Source organism: Spea bombifrons, chromosome 2 (assembly GCF_027358695.1).
Source record: "Spea bombifrons isolate aSpeBom1 chromosome 2, aSpeBom1.2.pri, whole genome shotgun sequence".
NCBI lineage: Eukaryota > Metazoa > Chordata > Amphibia > Anura > Pelobatidae > Spea > Spea bombifrons.
In genome coordinates this window covers 95180906-95195784 of record NC_071088.1, presented here as the reverse complement: position 1 = coordinate 95195784, position 14879 = coordinate 95180906, and the positions used below count along the sequence as shown (strand labels likewise).

Sequence of the window (14879 nt, the reverse complement as noted above, 5' to 3'; positions counted from 1 at the left end):
TTTTAAGAGGGGAAGTTAAGAATGAAAAATATTCTGCACCTTTCCGTACCTTCTGAACCTTTAGAACAATTACTAAGCAAAATCACAAAAACATGACTTTTGAGAAAAAATTCAATTTTTTGGAGTAAGCTAAAAATGAGATAATATTGGGTTTAAAAAGACATTGAAAAAACACACCTATAGTGTAAAATGTTCCCTTAATGGGTTAATATGACAGTGTGCAATGCAATATATAGGCTATACCTTGATGAGTGCAGAAAAAAATCTGAATAAGCTATATAGATGATATATGGTACAGATAACCATCATCTGAAACATTTTATACATTGTTATGGAAGAACAGGTTTTGAAACGCATAGCACAAGCCTTTCTCTTAAAATAATAAGAATAGCATATAGAACTGCATAGGCTAATCATTTTTCACCAAGCAGTTTTTTTTTCACTACAATGTAACATATAGTTAACTATCACATTCATTGTGCTATGAATTGTGCTATGAGTTCTATCTGGTCCTTGCATTCTGATATTCATTCATAAGCACCATTGCCCTTGTGATTTATACTGATTATTACAAACTGTATGTGCCGAAATACATTATGAGTAATGACCTTCCACAAATCCTAACTACAAATCCTTAATGATAACAGCAGTGAGTAACATATTGTTCTAAAGGGGAAAAATGTTGGAAAATGTAAAAGTAAGCATGACATAACAGAACATGCAGTGGAAAACTGAATATCATGCAACTGCTGAAGAAACTCTATTAAATGCTCTTTATTGCAGTTTGTGGTATGAATAATATGGCACTGGACTGGAATTTCAATGCTTATCGCTTTGCTTAAGCATTACCATTTAAAATTAGAATTAATTACATTAAAAAGGTCTTTCACACTACTGTTATTCACACAAATATTCTGGTGCTCATGCATGTATGTCTAACTGTTTTTTTGTTCGGTGAAATATGGATTTCAGTAAATTGATATGAAAACCATCTAGGTCAGGGCAACTAGGTTTTTTTTTTTATCACGTTGCACATGTGGATCAAATCATCTAGCTTTTTTAAAAAATACTACAATCAAGCAATACAAGTGCTGGATTTATTGTCCTAGCATTTTAGTCTTTGGACATAGTTATTGGTCCTCTGCCTTTTTATCTGTTCTATTAATATTACATGCAATTTACCGTATATGTTGAAACAAAAAAGCAATACCAAATAAACAACTTGAAATACCTCAAACTGAATTTGGTGCCATCTAAAGCAATCTAAGGGTCCCACTTGTCATTTTGGACTTGCTAAGGTCAATCCAATATGCACTGACCGCTCCAACGAAAGTAGCATATTCTGGTAGCTGTAATCTATTGGTGCCCTATAGAATGGACAGTGGCTTCGGAGATAAGTGGGGGTGTCACTGATACCATAGGTAGCCACTAACTGCCAGCTCTCATTGTCACAGTAGGGATGTGTGGGCATGAAAGAGTTAACAGAAAACCCAGTCCGCAGGCTTGCTCGTTACTCTGCACGCAGGGCACACAGCAACTACACCTTAACTCCAAACCTGTTCACCCCATGACCCCAAAACTGTATTTGCTGTCATCACAAGTTTTATTTATGGTCTTAAAATACATGAGGAGGCTTCACTAACCCACTGAGATAGCCCACATACAAAAAAACCCCCTAATTTACTCAAAAAAAGGGTAAAATGTCCAAACTGGAATAACACTAAGATTTAAAATTAGAGCATGAAGACAGAATTGAATAATTTATATTTAATCTGAGTAAAAATTACATTAGGAAGAGAACATACAAAAAAGAACGTATACAACAGCATTAAAATTAGGAAGGAATAAACACAAAACATAAAACGAAACCAAACACCCCCTATCTACCTGATGGCTAGTTCGGCCCATTGTTATTTCTCAGGCGCTGTCTAACCCCCCCTGCCATGTTTCCGATTGTTCTGGAGAGCACACGGCCAGCGCACAGAACATCTTCATGTTATGATTCTATTATGGAAACGTAACCATATTTCTCACATCATAACTCTGAAGATGCTTGGTGCTGTGTCCCCTGTGTGACCCCAGTATCTGGTCCCTGGAAGACTTTATGACACCCAGGACAGGTCATCTGGCATTCATTGACTTGGATTTTATGATGGGGTTTGGTCAGGTTTCCAGATAACATTATATATAGCAGGATGTGGCCTAAGAAAAAGTTACATTTCCTAATTTCTCTAATTCATGCAAAATGCCTTGTTTACCCTTAAACACAGGCATTTTGCATGACAGGAGGGCTGCCCTGGAACCAACCTAGGGCATTGCTTAACATAAATATATAAATACAAATACATAAAATGTGTCTATACAAGTAACCCACTTTAGGGCATGTCTAAATATCGAGACACCATTAAGCATCATTCTCTGATCAATGTTTACTTTGTGCATCTTCTAAAATGCCCTGCAGTAACATGTTCTTCTGTGACTCCCAGACTGCACCTTATATTCAGTTTAATTGGAACACCTATTAATCTCTATTAACATATCACCGCTTTCACTATGTACAACAGATCAAACTGAATGTAATAAATGTCTACGCTGGCTACATTGGGTAATTTAAAGCAGAGTTGAGGAGACTTTAAGTGCTTCTGTGATCGGTTGATGAAATTACATTTGCTGCAGAGATCACGTGTGACATCACCATGGGCAAAAAACGAAACCAAGGTTTCTTATAATGTTCAACAGCGTTCCTTAGGAAAACAGGGTTACAAGCTTCAAACAAGCTTGGTGAAGGGATCTAAACTACCGTATTTCACTTCCCTCGATACTAAGGAGTGGGACATAGGTAAATGGTAAAGTTAGGTTAGCTTTTACCCATATCCCATGTAAAGCAGCACAGGTAGCTAGGGGTGGAAAGGAAGAACAAAAGGAAGGCAATGGGAGGCATTGTCTACATTAGAAAGAAGCATCGTAAAACCTCTTCATAATGAAAATCAGGCGATAACAGAATACCAGAATGGGTGAAGGTCTCACCCTATAGAACAGAAGTCTGTAATCAGAGACCTGCCATTTGGATTGTGAAAATATAGCAACATGAGTTATAGCATCTAGCTATACAAATGATAAAATATTTAAAAATACTAAATTGTGGGGTGAAACTGTCCCATTCACTGATTTCATTATGCAATACAAAGAATCAACCTTGGCACATTTCTATATATAACACACACACACACATATATATATATATATATATATATATATATATATATATATATATATATAGATATATGTAAAATTTACCTCACCTTTTGCTAAATCTTACTGAGAAAGTACAAACTGAGCTTTGCTTGGATACCTATGTATTTATGAGCTTCCTAATGAATGAACAAACAAGTAACAAATATAAAATGTTTCGCTTTGAGTTGCACTTGTATCACATTGATCATAAAGTATATGACTGCACAACACAGATCTTGCACAGAGATTCTATAGGCCCACTAAGAAACTATACGTGTTGGAAAGGAGGAAACAGGGAATTAGCTTAATAAAATTGACAAGAAATAAATGCTCAGATAATTCTATTATACCTTTATTAGAGTAAATTGCAAGTTACCATATAAATAAAGCTTTTTTTAAAAAAATCTCCCATTAAAGTAACTGATTACACCTAAAATAATTTAACAGTCTTCGCTGTATTGATCTGTTTCATATTTTGGTTTCAATTTTGCTTTCTTCTGTATCCATTTCCCCCCCCTTGAAGCCTGAGGTACTTGTGCTTCTCCATCTGTCATATAAAAACCTGTGGATAAAAGTTGTAAGGTCCAGGTCCTCGGTCTTCCACTTCTGGGGCCACACTCCCCATGGAGAAATATTGTACCAGTTTGTTCCCTCCCAGGCCGAAGCCCAAGGAGCCTGGGGTCTTCTAGGGTCCCCTTTACCTACCCCAGAAGAGCAGACCCACTAAAGTCTTCACAGTGTGCTGGCAGCAAAAAAGCACAGCCTAACACCAAAAAGCTAAGTCTTCAGGGACCTGGCTTTCTTTTGTATTCCATTTTCATGTGAACAGAAGTATGTGAACAGCTTTCACAGTCAAGATATTATATATATATATATATATATATATATATATATATATATATAATATATATATATACATATATATATAATATCACCATCATATAAATACCAATGCCTTCCTTCTAATTATGTTAGAGAAACAATAGCTTCATTTTGAATAACTATTATCCAATTGCCTAACTGGATGCTTGCAGGAATAAATTAATATATCCCATGATAGTTCAGACCTAATAAAGACAATTTGCAATAAAGCATTTTTAAATATTGGTGTTTGTGATTTCATTTTTAAGACTCATTTACTATAGCACAGTATTGTAGTACATTATCAAAATGTAATTTAATTAACGGCTATAATTTGTTTTCAGAAATATATTACATTAGTCTCAGCTCTTTAATATCAAGCTTTTACAGTGTCTTTTTATAATGATATAGTTTTATATTAACAGGAAATAAAATGAATCAGTGTATGCGTGAATCAATCAAATGATATAATCCTTATTAAATAATCAGCATATGAATTATAAAGAATATGTTTTTATTAGCTTCCTAGTTCTTATTTCACTGCGTAGAAGTACTTAAGTAAATATTTTTCACATTCATTTCTAATTGCTGAGTGTTAGACAAAGTGCGTTAGACAAAGAAGTCGCCAAGTTATTCTCTAAAGGAAATTCAAGGGGGGGGTTTTTTACGTGAAAAAGTTCTCATTTGACTTAAAATGACATGATGTCGTTCCTCATATCATTGGGAAGTTGCAAGTGAACATCTAATAATCTTGAGCTCAGGAGCAAATGTAAAGTATGATAAACTCTAAACCATAATGACCACATTTAAAGTGATACACTAAACATGAGATTATTTATATAACGAAAACATATTGTTGCATCACGATAACATTTAAAAGTAGGCATTAGAGGAAGAACATCAATTATCCATCTAGACTCCATTCACTTGGTGTGTTTTAATCCCACACAGTTTTACACCAGTATATTATTAGGCTCATTGGTCAAATAGGCCATATATCGGTGGGTATGGTGATAACACCACTTTACAAACAACAGAATTCTTTCTTCTTATTAAAATTAGTTTATAATCTTGTAAATTGTAGGGGGTTGGTTAGCGCTATATCATATGGATAATAACATGGATAGACTTTATAAAACGTATCCCCCAGATGCATACATTATGCACGGCTGCGTCAGTGCCTCCAGCAGGAAGTCTTTAAGTTGGCCCAATAAAATTCATATTTAAACTAAACTATATGAAACACCATGATTTGGTTTCAATGCTTCAACGCATTAAACCTACATATTTATTAGCCAATGGCAGCTACTAGAAATGTAAACATGATATCAATAGGAGTATATGGGCTATATGTTCTTGGCTGCACAGGTATTAAATAATATAAGGTATCGAATTATAGTAATTACTAAAATGTTGTAATCTGAACATCAGCAAAGGAAACTTGGAAGCTATTTACAGTTATTTTGGATTTACACTGCACATACATTTCTCTGTACTTGATTATCCATCCTACTTTACCAAAAATATCTTAATTTAAATTATTTTAGAAATGCACGTATACGAAATATAGGAAATGCAATTAGATCTCAATTAGATCTTTACAGGTGATGGCACTTCCCAATTAGAAGTGATTATATGTGATTTCCTTACATGCTTATTATAGAATACCTTCTGCAGTAAAATATGCTTATACCTCTATGTAGACTGTTTACAAAATAACCTACATAATACGTAGATGCCCCATGTACAAACCAGTGTAGAAATAGATAAATATGCATGGGTGTGATACTATAATTTCTGGGTTTCAAATAACTTTTCAAGGTCAGAGAAATGCACATTAAATCCAAGTAACTCTTCCAACACCCTGCATTAAAATTGCACCAAGCACCACTTCTACACTGTAATTCTTGTATCACTGAACTTAGTTTAGATAGCTGCTTGGAAGCCTCATTCAGAAGGTGTTAGTGATTTAATACAGTGCACTTTCTAATAATTGTCATGAAAAACATTTTATCAGGATACTGAATACAGTCATTTAAACACATAAACACTAGTCCCTTGTCCCCTGCATATGTATATATTTTTTTTCCTGTACATGATGCTTCTAAAAGCCTTCAGCACCATGGACAGCTAGCACACAGTGATTTATACTTAGAAGTAGTATTATTTAACACAACTATCCAATAATCGTACTGAAGAAATCTACTCTCCAATACTTATGTTCAATCAGATGTGCACCAGAAATCCAAATACACATCTAAAGCATCCTTAATATCATAGAAGTTAACCTAATGGAAAATATGTCACACAATTAATGGTATCTACGGATGAATTATGTAGGAACCATAAGGAAAATTGAAATGACAACGAGTCACAAATAAAAAATATAACACTGGTGAATGAAAACCTGCAGAGTTGTGTTTAAAAGGTTGATAAATGCCCATTATTACACCTGTGTTTCATTACACACTGAGTAAGCAGGCCTTAACACAACAAATACTTATTCACATGAGCCATGCACCATTCAGCTGTGTTTCAAATGCTAAAAAATATCTTTCTGCAAAATATTTACAGTGTCTAATCACAATATACAAGAACACACTTGTGTTTGGTGATGGGTGGACACACATATCAAAATATGTCTACAAGCTATATAGTATATATCACATACTATAAACAACCTTTTGTCACTAGGAGGACTAACTTAACCATCTTTGATGGCAAACCTCCTGAAGATACATCATGCCAGAAAAAACAATCTCCATTATTTCCTGTATCAAGCCTCTGCTCTGCTATACATCAAGGTCTGTGCCATGTGAGAAATGTCCACAGCTCCACATCTGCTACATTGCATGTCACCACAAAACAAAATACATGTCATCAAGCACCACTAAAAAAAAGAATGGGTATGTAAAGCAAGTGGAAGTGAGATAACCTAATCCACAGGGCCTCAGCTCCTTGGTCCACCATGACTTTCTGGTGTAAATCAATACTCCAGCATCAGGTAGAAGCTTCATAGGTGACAGCAACTATTTACAACATGATCAGATTGTGAATGTTCCCACTGACCAGGATTTTTTAAAGCCTATCATTGTCCATTTCTTGCAGTGTCTGTTTACAGTAAGTCCACAGAGCTGTAAATCCTGAGAGTCCTTGAGCTACATGCAATAATATGTGTTCCACAGAAAGAGGATCAGTGTGAACACCACACAAGCAAGGGCTTCCCTGTGTTTAATAATGAAAGATCGAAGGTCATTGATATGGTAAAGATATAGCACAGATCAGCACTCATGGCACACTGACTGCAATATCCCATTTGTATTCACCATGAAGCCACAGATTGCTGAGTTCTCAGTTCCTGTGTACCTTACTGTCACCTGTAATAGGTTTCAATTAAGTGACTGTGGTGCCTTCTCTGCTTTGCATTTTTATTGACATTCGTGCTATGGCTGAATAAGCAACACATATTGGGATGTAATCTTACCATAGCAATGTCTACATTAACCCTTTAAAGGTCACATGGTTAACAGTCAATGCCCCCTTTCCCCTTTGCCTTTGACACTTTCTCTTATAAAAGTCCTACATGCCATGGAGCAACACACCACCTGAGGACATCCTAATGCTATCCGGAAAGCAAACTCACTCAATTCAATAATATCACAATTCAGAATTATCTGATTAATAAAACAACATCAATACATTTCTAAAGCCTTAAAACCATCACCAGATTCCCATCACTAGTTTTCAGGCCATGATGAAGCCTTCTTAAGCCACAATACATTCAAGGCAGCACTCAATGGTTGTCCAGAGTCCAGATCATTCCTAAGGAACATGGCTATGTGTAGCTCATACATAATAATGAATTACTTTCTAGGCTGATTATCATCAATTGTCAGCCCATCTATGTCACCAACAGCAAATCATTTTGCAACCAAAAAGGGGGAGAATAGAAATTCCCCAGCAAAGCATTAAAATCTATTAATCCGTTTTCCTACCTTGCAGTCTTCAGAACAGGATCTTACAGAATACTCATCCGACTGTAAATATTTCTGCAGCAAAACCTCAAACTCTTCATATTTCTCCTGAGCATGTCGATCATATGTCTGGTACTCTTGGACACACTTTCTGCACCCTGCTATATCCCCATTTTCCACCACGTCCCTAGTACAGTTGTAAGTGTCCGGATTTTGGAACCCAGAAAACAAATCTGAAAGTGTATAGGAATTACAAAAGGAAAGGTAAAAATCTCTCAAGTTGAAGTGAGTAGGCTGATCCTTCACCCCATCACTCAAGTTCCTACAGACAGATTCAGCATCATCAACACTAAAACATTGACCAGATGGACTGCTGTGCTGTGGGAACCACGTTTCTAGCCTCCACAAAGGTTTGGTAGAATTTCCTAGAAAAATAGCTTTTTTGCCTTTGCTGAGGCTCTTTTGAGATGATTGAAGGGTAGGTGAAAGTGAATGTCCTTCCATTGATGGAGATTGATCAGCCATGCTAGGTGACAATAAGGTGTCCTGCTCTTTGTCTCTGGTCCTTGTCAATTTCGCCTCAGCGCAGAACCACAAATGATCAGAGAGCAGAACTGTGAAAAACAAGAGAGATGCTAAAGACAGTCGCCATTTCTGAGCCCTCTCTGAATCAGTAAAAGGTTTTTCGTTCTCCCGGGGTGCAAACCAGATTTTTAAGCTGTCATCATACTGCCGACACATCCAAGCACCCCTGGTCATATTTTGAGAACGCACTGCTCTGGCCGACTCCACCGTGAGGGCTCCTTTTCCAGTGTTTCCACAATATTCATTGACTTGAGGATTGATTTGCTATTTTTTTCTGCTCTTCCTTAGCTTTCTTTGCGCTCCCCCACCACCCCCCACCACCAGCCCTCTTATACAGCGTTTGCCTAGGGCAGGATCTGACTTCTCGCAGTGCTGCTGCTGCTGCCGCTGCTGATCAGCTATATCCATCCAATTAGAGGAAATAAAGAGATAAAGCCAGGCATTGTCAGATCGCGATTATCCATGGAACTCCTGAGAAAATCCTACTTCCCACTGACTGCATGTCTCTTCTCTTCCTCCTGACCGTGCTGCTGTCTCTCCTTCCCCACAAAAGCGCTCTCATCAGCCTTTCCCCCCTTCCTCGAGCTGCCAAGCCGGAGAATGATTTCAGCAGATCACACTGGTGGCTGTGAGGATTCAGCCTGGCGTCTTCTCCTTCGCAAACTGGGCGGAATACCCTGGGTTTTGCCTTCTGATGGCCACAGTCATCTTGGTCCTGTGCTAAGTTGCCGCCATCTTCGTCCTGAAACACTTTTTGGGGGGAGCTCGCTCTTCTGCGTCATCCCCGGCACCGATATCTCTCTATCCTGGCGCATTGGCAGCTCTGGGCTGGATGAGGAGAAGGAGGACAACAGGAAAGGATCTCAGGAGGTGGAGGCAACAGGAGGACGATTGTGGTGCTCTTGGTGGTGATGGTGGTGGAGGTGGAGGAGATATCACTTGGAAGCGCAGATCAACCACTGCATTGCCATCAGCAGCAGGCTCCTGGTGAACTTACTGAGATGTTACCATCAGACATCAAGGGCATGAAGACTGAGCACTGCTGCTATAATCATGAATTGGGAATGAGGTCCTTCTCTAGCATGGATTTCAGTGATAAGCCTTGGCGCAGTGTGCTTGTGTGTACACATACATTGTTTCTCAACGGTTATTGCTTAGATTCTAGAGCAGAACGATGAGATGCGGAATGGGCTTTGACCATCACGTGCATACAGATAAGGGCACATTGAGTTTTCCTACAGCACAGGCTCTTTGGAGGATGGTCTGCGGTCTCTAAAAGAACTCACATAATCTAGCTCTGTTGTGGGGATGGTTGGCATCATGCCAAATGTGTGTCACTTGACAAACTGAAAGCCTGATGGTGGTCTAAACCTTCGTACAGTGTCTAGAGACAAGGCATAGGTTCATTTATGCTTCATCTGGGTTGACATGTATGATGTGTCATTGACTTGCCACGTCTTTATAATGCAGCTGTCATCTCCATCACTAGGTACTGTATGTCTGCTCTTCTAACTGCTTCTCTCCCATATTTTTATCTTTTTTTCACTCTGTCCCCCAATCACGTAGCTGCAATATATTTTTTTCTTCTCTCTCTCAATTTTTTTCTGCTAATATTTTTATTCCATGTAAGTTATATTTCATGGATTTCCGCAGCATCTGCTGTTTTGTTGGGTTATGTTGCTGCAGTAAAAAAACTCTACTGCCCCATAGCGTTCTAGGATTTAGCAGCAACAGAGTCACTATTGAAATGCAACAGTTCTACTTGACATCCAGAAAAACCATAACCATGTGGGGGTCCCACCCTGGGAAGGTTCACAAGTAAATGACATCTATTTCTGAAATATATATCAAAGTAAAGAGTTTGAGGGTTCTGATCAGCTTTCATCCTCAGATGAAGAGCAGGAGGTAATTTACTTGCCTGTAACACAATTAATCCATGATGACATATCTTGGAAACAGATAATACAACAGATGATCATCAGAGCCCAAAAAGCTCCTCTGTCATCTTGTCTTATTGTGATACTTACAGCGCCTCTCTGGAGCTGTGATTCCCACAACCTGCAAGACATTAATGCAGATTGAATCCAATACACACACTTTTCATGAATTCATTTATTTACATTGTACATATTACTAGTTCTGCTAGCAAATATAACAATATCAACTATTTTACATTATTTTACACAAAAAGTCTCACAAGCTTCAAAACAGACTAAATTTCAACACAGTTGTTACACAAGTGATATACATATGTTCATTATTGTAGCTTTTTCAAACAATAATAATGTATCACTCCACATTTCATCATAAGGACCTCACTATGTATAGTAGGAAAGAAGAGAGAGGGGGTAATTAAAAGGAGCATCTAAATACATAAAGGGGTTTAATAAAGTACAGGAGTGGGGCTTATTTTAAATAAGAAATGTGAGAACAAGAACCCATAGTCTTCTGGAGGGTCAGGGTTTTAAATGTAATATAAGGAAGATTTATTTTAGTGAGGGGGTAGATAAATGGAGTTGACTCCCATCAGAAGCAGTAAAGGCTAACACAGAGATAATTTAAAGTCAAGACCAAAAATAATAAAGTCTGCATCTCTACATCAAGAAAAACAGGCAGATCAGATATGTTTCTATGTATATGAAGTGTCACAAGTTTTGTAAACCAATACTATTTTAGTATTTCATGGCAATATTGAATCCAGCTAATTAATGATACATTGCTGTGTTTCAGTGCACTCTGGAGCCATCAATAGATCACACATGCAGCTCAATACTAATAACCTTACTCACTAAATAATACTCACATTTCAACTCATATTATTCCAGCTCTACATTAGAGAGAATATTGTGTTGTTTTTTTTTATCATTTAGGCTTTTTGGATTGGCAGTTATAAATGTAAATTAATATGATATGAACACGTTTAATGCTGAATTTTGCTGTATTATTCCTTAAAGCAGTGTTTTAATGCTTTCACCAAAGACCAGTTCCCATTGATTATGGAGAGCAATATTGATACTTTTGACAGCTAAGTCCAGGTCATTGGCCTGGAAACTGATTGACGCATAGGGTGGTGACTGCTCAATATTTCTACACTGTGTTAAATCTTGAATGCTTTTACTTAATAATTCTCCAAGATTTAAAAAAAAACTGCTATGATTTGAGATTTTTTTTTGTTCTTGGGTTTATTACATCATCATAAGAAATGACATAACTAACTTGGTGTTATAAATATGTCATTCAATAGATGAAGAATATTACTATTCTTTATTATATAGCTCCATCATATTCTGTAGCACTGTATACATAAAAAATCTAATTTAAACAGACATAGACAAGGCCCTGATTACAACAGCTTACTTACAGTTAATCTATGATTGAAGATTCAGAAGGACCTGGCCACTTTATTCCAGAATATTAATGCATTAAAATAACAAGCTGACTGATTTACATAAAAAACACATAATTATTCCCATTCATATATATATATATGTTAGACTCAGGCTGTGAAGTTACCTGCAAGAAAAAACATGGTATAGATATGCATACATACACGTCTTGCGTCAATACGATACCCAATGCCCCACGGGGTATCTGGCACCAGACAGCCATGGTCTAGTGGAATGTGGCACTGACAAATATTGTATATCGTCTAGGGTTGTAGTATTATTACCATTATGATATATTTTAATCCCACTCCAGGCTCACAAATCACATCAATAAAAATAATTGCATTGTTTTATAAGGGTTAAAACAACGAAGTTACTTTAAATATACTTGATATTCATAAATGTGCAATGTATTATCAGTCCATGATGTCTGATGGGAATCCTCAATAACAGAATGTCTTGTATGTCCTAGTCAATTTCTCTAGTAGTTTACTGGAAAGAAAGAGAGGTGGCTAAAAGCAGCAAAGCACAAGCCAGGATTATCTTACTATCAGTATTTAGTATTTTCCATGTTATTGTTTTAAGATTCTTTATAAAATATGCAACATTTTCCAAAATGTTAAAACAAATCAATGATACATTTAATATCTCTGTGGATGGACCCAACCTGTACAATTTTAATTGTCATTATCATTATTTTTTTTTCCCCTCTGATTTCAAGATGGTCCAAACTTGTCTTGCCCTGCATACAGCATGGAATGGGTGTAATGTGGAAAAAAAATAGTACAAACTTCTGTAAACTGTAGGAACTATGAAAGGGTGGCGGTAACATTGTGCATTGGCAAAGGATGTACACTATATGGACAAAAGTATTGGGACACCTGACCATTACACCAACAGCGACTTTTATGACATCCTAAATACATAGACATTAAAATAAAGTTGATCCCCCTTTGCAGCTATAACAGCTTCCACTTTTTTTGGGGGAACGCTTTCCACAAGATTTTGGAATGTTTCTGTGCTAATGTTTGCCAAGAGCATTTGTGAGCTCAGGCACTGATGTAGGACGAGAGAGCCTGGTTCACAATCTCCGTTCAAGTTCATCCCAAAGGTGCTTAATGGGGTTGAGGTCAGGGCTCTGTGTGGGCCAGTCAAGTTCTTCCACACCAAACTCATCCAATCATGTCTTTATGGTCGTTGCTTCATGCACTGGGGCACAGTCATGCTGGAACAGAAAAGGGCCTTCCCCAAACTGTTCCCACAAAGTTGGAAACATAGCAATGTCCAAGATGTCATGGTATGCTGAAGGGGACTGTAAGAAATAATTTTGATGCTTTTATTCTTTCCTATACACATACACACTTTAGGCCTGAATGCAACATGAGTGCTAGGAAGATGTGTTCTCAATCACGTGATGTAGCTATTAGAGGGTCTTCTGTGGAATGCCAGTGGCTGGTTCAATAAGATTCCTAAAATTCCCATATTATGCATATATAGCAAGAAGGTAAGAAGGTATACCATAACTGTTAATGTAAAGGGGTATAAAAACTCATGCTTAGTAGGGCAAAGTCTCTTTCTCTTCCATCTTGTATGAATACAGAGCCTACAGTACCTACAACCTCCATCTGTTTATCAATTGGTACTGTATGCATACTACTTTGTTCTAACAAATAAACCTATTCACGAAGATGTAGAAGCTGTGGTCTTGATTGCTCTTTGGTAATGGAAAAGTTTAGATATTTAAGACAAACGAATATCTAACAGGAACATATCTGGACATTTTGGACAATGTGTAAGCACAAGACTCTATTTGAAGAGTCTGATAATTTGGTGTTGTTCCATCTAGAGAAAACATTCATTTCACTCTCAAATGTGTTAAGAAAACAAATAGCTTTTTTCCTACGGTAATATTTTTCACAATTGCAATCGATTCAGTGAAAAGGAAGAGATATGACCCAGAACGATTGTACATTATCACCAATAAATGTGTGTACATTGTATTGTGCACCTTATCAGTGAGAACAACCACTTCCTTTGATTACACAACGGACAGACCTAATTCCACAGATTGTGTGTAGAGGGCGTCTGTCTAATGATCAGAGAAAAAAATAGAGAATTAACTGAGGATCCAGCCATCACCATCAGAGAAACACAAAATTTCACAGCAGATAAGAACCATTCAGCCCATCTAGTCTGTCCATTTAAAGACCAGGACAATCGGTCATTCATCTTGTGTTAAATTCAGGATAGCTTTATGCATGTTTATATTGTTTCACTGTATTAGCATCTACCACATCTGCTGGAAAGCTGTTCCATTTATCTACCACATTCTCAGTAAAGTAAAACTTCTTTATGATCGCTTAGAAATAAAGTACCTTTGAAGTGTATTAGTAATACCATAATAAATTAATTGCAAAGAAATTAACTGGCATTTACATTAACCGGAATATGACAATTTCTCATGTTGGTGCATGGATAATAATAACACATGAATTTGTTTGTTTTAAGGAGGGAAATCAGAAATTTGAAGAAGAATCAGAAACAACACACTTCAGAAAGCATTGAGGGCCCAAAATTGGCCTTTACTTCTTAATAATTCAGCAAATACACTATAAAAATGTGAACAGACATAGGACAATAAGAACATAGTGTCACAAATATATAGTGAATACATTACTAAACCTACGATTCCTCCATAGGACATTTTTACCAAATAGTTTACAACATTCATCAGCAGTGAACAAAAAAATGCCAAAATGTATTTACAAATTTTTTATATATCACAACTGCCTTAAATTGCCAAATATACCCTTAAAAAAGTTTTTTTTTTGTATAAACC

General features: G+C 36.8%; 1 protein-coding gene across 1 annotated transcript in view; it reads right to left on the bottom strand.

Annotated features, from left to right (window-relative positions):
* Window positions 1-9542, bottom strand: part of NALF1 (NALCN channel auxiliary factor 1) — a 213488-nt gene extending 203946 nt beyond the window's left edge. Inside the window, exon 1 of the mRNA XM_053455271.1 lies at window positions 8091-9542. Within this exon, the coding sequence (XP_053311246.1) occupies window positions 8091-8828 (738 nt within the window). The 5' untranslated portion in view covers window positions 8829-9542. The remainder of the gene's footprint in view (window positions 1-8090) is intronic.
* Between the last annotated feature and the right edge of the window lie 5337 nt (window positions 9543-14879).